Raw genomic sequence first — 4483 nt, forward strand, 5'->3', positions numbered from 1 at the left:
GTGTTTTATGTTTTATGTAATCTGATGTAGCTTATTTGTATAAATCAGAAGCCATCAATCAGTCTCTGTATCGGTTGGAAGGAAAATATAGTTCACTTCTGTTAAGGACCAATCAACATGCCACTTAGGCACACAAGGGAGAATGATATTTTTTCCTCTGGTGTTAAAGCTTATATACTTTTACTATAAAGGCAATCAAAACCCTAGAGTAAGAGAGAAAATTCAAATTGACTCTTAGCCCTAAGAAAGAAGCCAGATTTGGTGAAGACAAGAGCTGTGATCTAAATCTACATTTCGGATTCCTCCCGGAATCCCTTCTGAGTCAGAGCTCTAGAGGAGGTGACAGAAGAAATGGCCAGTTGTCAGGGACTGCTGACGTTCAGGGATGTGGCCGTAGAATTCTCTCAGGAGGAGTGGAGATGTCTGAGCCATACTCAGCGGGAATTATACAGAGATGTGATGTTAGAGAACTATGGACACCTCCTCTTCGTGGGTCTAATTGTATCAAAGCCAGATTTGGTCTCCTTTTTGGAGCAAAGGAGGGAACCTTGGGATCTGCAGACAAAGCAGACAGTAGCCATCCATCCAGCTGTATCTTCACATGACACCCCAAGCTTCCTGTCAGAGCTGTGCAAAGAAGCTTCATTTCCAAATGTGTCAGTGGGTCCATATAAACATAGTGTCCTTGAGAAGTTACACTTAATGATAGACTGGGACAATGATCATAAAGGATATATCCAAATTGAGGCTACTGCCCATAATAAGAATCTCACTGCCCCACATGGTGAAGGATATAAAACATTGTGTAAAACCTTTCTTTTTCAGGCCACTAGTTCTATAAAGCAGAGTGTTTCTGTAGGCAACAGCTCAAATCAAATATTCAAAGATACATATTTATGGAAAGATAATGTAGAAAATCTGGAAAGTTACCATGCTGAAGATAATAATTTGAACAATCTGGAAAATAGGATTAGACCGACTTTTCAGTCAAATATGTCTAAACATCAGAGATTTACAAATGAAGAAGCAACTGCTAGGTGGTTTCAATTTGAGAGGTCCTTCACCAAGGACTCAACCCTACAAAATTACCAGACCATTTTCAGTGAAGACAGACTTGCTCAAGGCAGTGAATCTGAGGAACAATGTAATCAAGGCCCAAATGTTGATAAACATCTGAGGACTCATTCTCCAGAGACCCATTCTGAATGTAATACATGGGGGGACGTCTTTCATCAAAGAGCCAACCTTGTATATAACTGTATGCATAGGAGAGAGAATCCTTATAAATATAATGATTGTGAAAATGATCTTAACCACTCCACCAGTGTTGGTGATCATCCGACAATTCATGGGAGAAAAAACCCATGCACATACACTAAACCTGGGAACCTGTTGAGTCAGTCATCAAGAATACGCACACATAAGACAGTGTGTAGTAGAGAGCAAGCTTACAAGGGTCAAGAACGTAGCAAGGCCGTTATCCATCAATCAGTCCTCACTCAGCATCACACAATTCATAAGGGAGAGAAATCTTATCAATGTAAACAATGTGGCAAAGCATTTATCTGCCAATCAAAACTTACTCAACATCACAGAACTCATACAGGAGAGAAACCTTATATATGTAAAGAATGTGGCAAGACCTTTAACCGCCAACCAAACCTTATTCGACATCACAAATTACATACTGGAGAGAAACCTTACCAATGTAAAGAATGTGGCAAGGCCTTTAACCAGCACTCAAACCTTACTCGACATCACAGATTTCATACTAGAGAGAAGTCTTATGAATGTAAGGAATGTGGCAAGGCCTTTATATATAAATCAAGTGTTACTCAACATTACAAAATCCATACTGGGGAGAAACCTTATGAATGTAAAGAATGTGGCAAGGCATTTATCCATCAGTCAGGCCTTACTCAACATCACAGAATTCATACTAAAGAGAAACCTTATAAATGTGAGGAATGTGGCAAAGCTTTTAACCACCACTTTAACCTTAGTAAACATCACAGAATCCATACTGGAGAGAAACCTTATAAATGTGAAGAATGTGGCAGGACCTACAGCCACCGGTCAAGCTTTATTCACCATCACAAACTTCATACTGGAGAGAAACCTTATGAATGTAAAGAATGTGGCAAGGCTTTTCTCCATCAATCAAGCTTTAGTCAACATCTCAGAATTCATACTGGAGAGAAATCTTACCAATGTAAACAATGCGGCAAGGGTTTTTATCAGCAATCAAACCTTACTCAGCATCACAAAATTCATACTGGAGAGAGACCTTATATATGTAACGAATGTGGGAAGGCCTTTATCCATCAATCAAACTTTATTCGACATCACAGGATTCATACTTGAGCAGTTCTTACAAATATAAGACAGTGAGAGAATTTGTAAGACCTGTTGAACCCTAACTCTACATCAGAGCATTCATATTGGAGAGTAACTAATACTTGTGTAAAGAATGTGGCAAGACCCTTAAGCAATGTTACACTTTCATTCCTTATCAGAGAATGGATAGTGGAAGTGATTATAAATATAAACATTGGCAAGCCCTTTCATATTTCTCAAGCCTCTCTCATCATTACAGAATTCATACTAGAGAGAAATATTATAACTAAAGAATGTGGTAAAGGTTTCAGGATGTTCAACCCTCACTCAGCATCACTGAGTTCATACTGAGGAAAAATGATACAAAATCGAATGAATGTGGCAAACCTCTAGCTGGAAGTCATAACTTGCTCCATATTACAGTTATCATACAAAAACAAAATTGAAATGGGAAGAAAGTGGCCAAATCTTTAACTGGAATCAAATCCTTACTCAGTATCCCAAAACACAATCTTGGTTCAAAGTGTAGCAACATAATGAAGGAGGAGAGCATGTTACACCTTAGGAAACCTCACAGTTCAGAGAAGAAAAGTAACTTGAAAGGTAAAAATAATTAGAAATGTATTTAATTGAACATAAAATGTCAATAAACGTCACAATTCATAGTACAAAGCAGTTTATCTGTCACTCTATTCAGACATCACATCAAAAAGGGACTAATACAAAGTTAGTCAGTTAGATCATGTGTGTGCAATTATGCTTCAAAAGAGAGAAGGGATGGATTTTTGCATGGGTATAATTTCAATGTGTTTTTGTTTTCATTGAGCCTATATGAGATTTGTGACTTTTGCAAATATTAATGTGTTTCTATAGTCACAACTCCTCAGAAAATTTTTTTATTCCTAGTGGGTTTGTGAAACTATGTAAGTGATTGTTGTTGCATCAAAGATATGAGATGCTCTTCTTCCTTAAGTGGGATTCATCATACCTAATTTTCCATGGAACATTAAGGACAATACAACATGAATATATGAAGAAAATATATATTTTTAAAGATTTTATTTATTCATGAGAGACAATAGAGAGAAGGCAGAGACATAGGAAGAGGGAGAAATAGGCTCCCTGTAGGGAACCTGACGTGGGACTTGATCCCGGGTCTTCAGGACCACCCCCAGAACTGAAGGTGTCGCTAAGCCACTGAGCCACCCGGGCTGCCCTAAACAACCGAAGTTTGATTGATAGATCTATAGCAATCTTTTACACTTTTTCAATTAAATATGACCTGCTTTTCCTGAAAAATAAAAAATAAAAAAATAAGGGGGTCAGTTCAACAAATGGATATAACCTTATGATTATCTATGTACCCAACACGAAAGTACATAACACATGAAGCAAGTATTAACAGAGAAGAAGAGAGGAAGAGATGGCAATACATTAGAAGGGGACTTCAGGGGACGCCTGGGTGGCTCAGCGGTTGAGCGTCTGCCTTTGGCTCAGGGTATGATCCTGGAGTCCCAGGATCGAGTCTTGTATCTGGCTTCCTGGGCCTCCTGCATGGAGCCTGCTTCTCCCTCTGCCTCTCTCTCTCTCTGTGTCTCTCATGAATAAAGAAATAAGATCTTTTCAAAGGTGGGGGGGGACTTTAATATTGTACCTTCAATAATGGATAGATTATCCAGACAAAATCAATAAGGTGATGTCAGACTTTAATGATAGAAGCAGACAGAACATTCCATCCAACAGCATCAGTAAAACAGATTCTTCTCACAGGCCCATGAAGCATTCTTCAGTATCGATTTTATATTGGGCCACAAAAGAAGTCCTAATTAATATATGACTGAAATCATACCAAGCATCTTTTCCAAGCCACTTTGGCATGAAACTAGAAGTCAATTTCAAGTACAAAACTAGAAAATTCACAAATACGTGAAAAATAAGCAAGTTGCAACCTTATTCATGATAGGCAAAATATGGAAATAACTTGCCCATTGGCAGACGAGTAGATAATGTGCATTTATACAATGGATGCTCTAACAATACATTTAAAGGTTTCTAATTGAATAGCTCTTAAAAATTCTTATCACGTGAAAAATTTTAACTAAGGTGATGTTAACTATGTTTTAAAATAATATATACTGGGATGCCT

At 37.9% G+C, this 4483-nt stretch overlaps 1 protein-coding gene across 1 annotated transcript; it reads left to right on the forward strand.

Annotated features, from left to right (window-relative positions):
* The first annotated feature begins 351 nt into the window (after positions 1-351).
* On the forward strand, positions 352-3481 carry LOC121491844 (zinc finger protein 260-like). Its single transcript, XM_041756983.1, has one exon. The coding sequence runs from the start codon at positions 352-354 to the stop codon at positions 2362-2364; it is 2013 nt and encodes a 670-aa protein (XP_041612917.1). The 3' UTR covers positions 2365-3481.
* Positions 3482-4483: the final 1002 nt, after the last annotated feature.

The sequence above is a fragment of the Vulpes lagopus genome, chromosome 5, assembly GCF_018345385.1.
Source record: "Vulpes lagopus strain Blue_001 chromosome 5, ASM1834538v1, whole genome shotgun sequence".
NCBI classification, from domain to species: Eukaryota; Metazoa; Chordata; class Mammalia; order Carnivora; family Canidae; genus Vulpes; species Vulpes lagopus.

Bases quoted from the DNA above. Each gene is read 5' to 3' on its own strand.
- LOC121491844 (XM_041756983.1), top strand. From the start codon at position 352: ATGGCCAGTTGTCAGGGACTGCTGACGTTCAGGGATGTGGCCGTAGAA.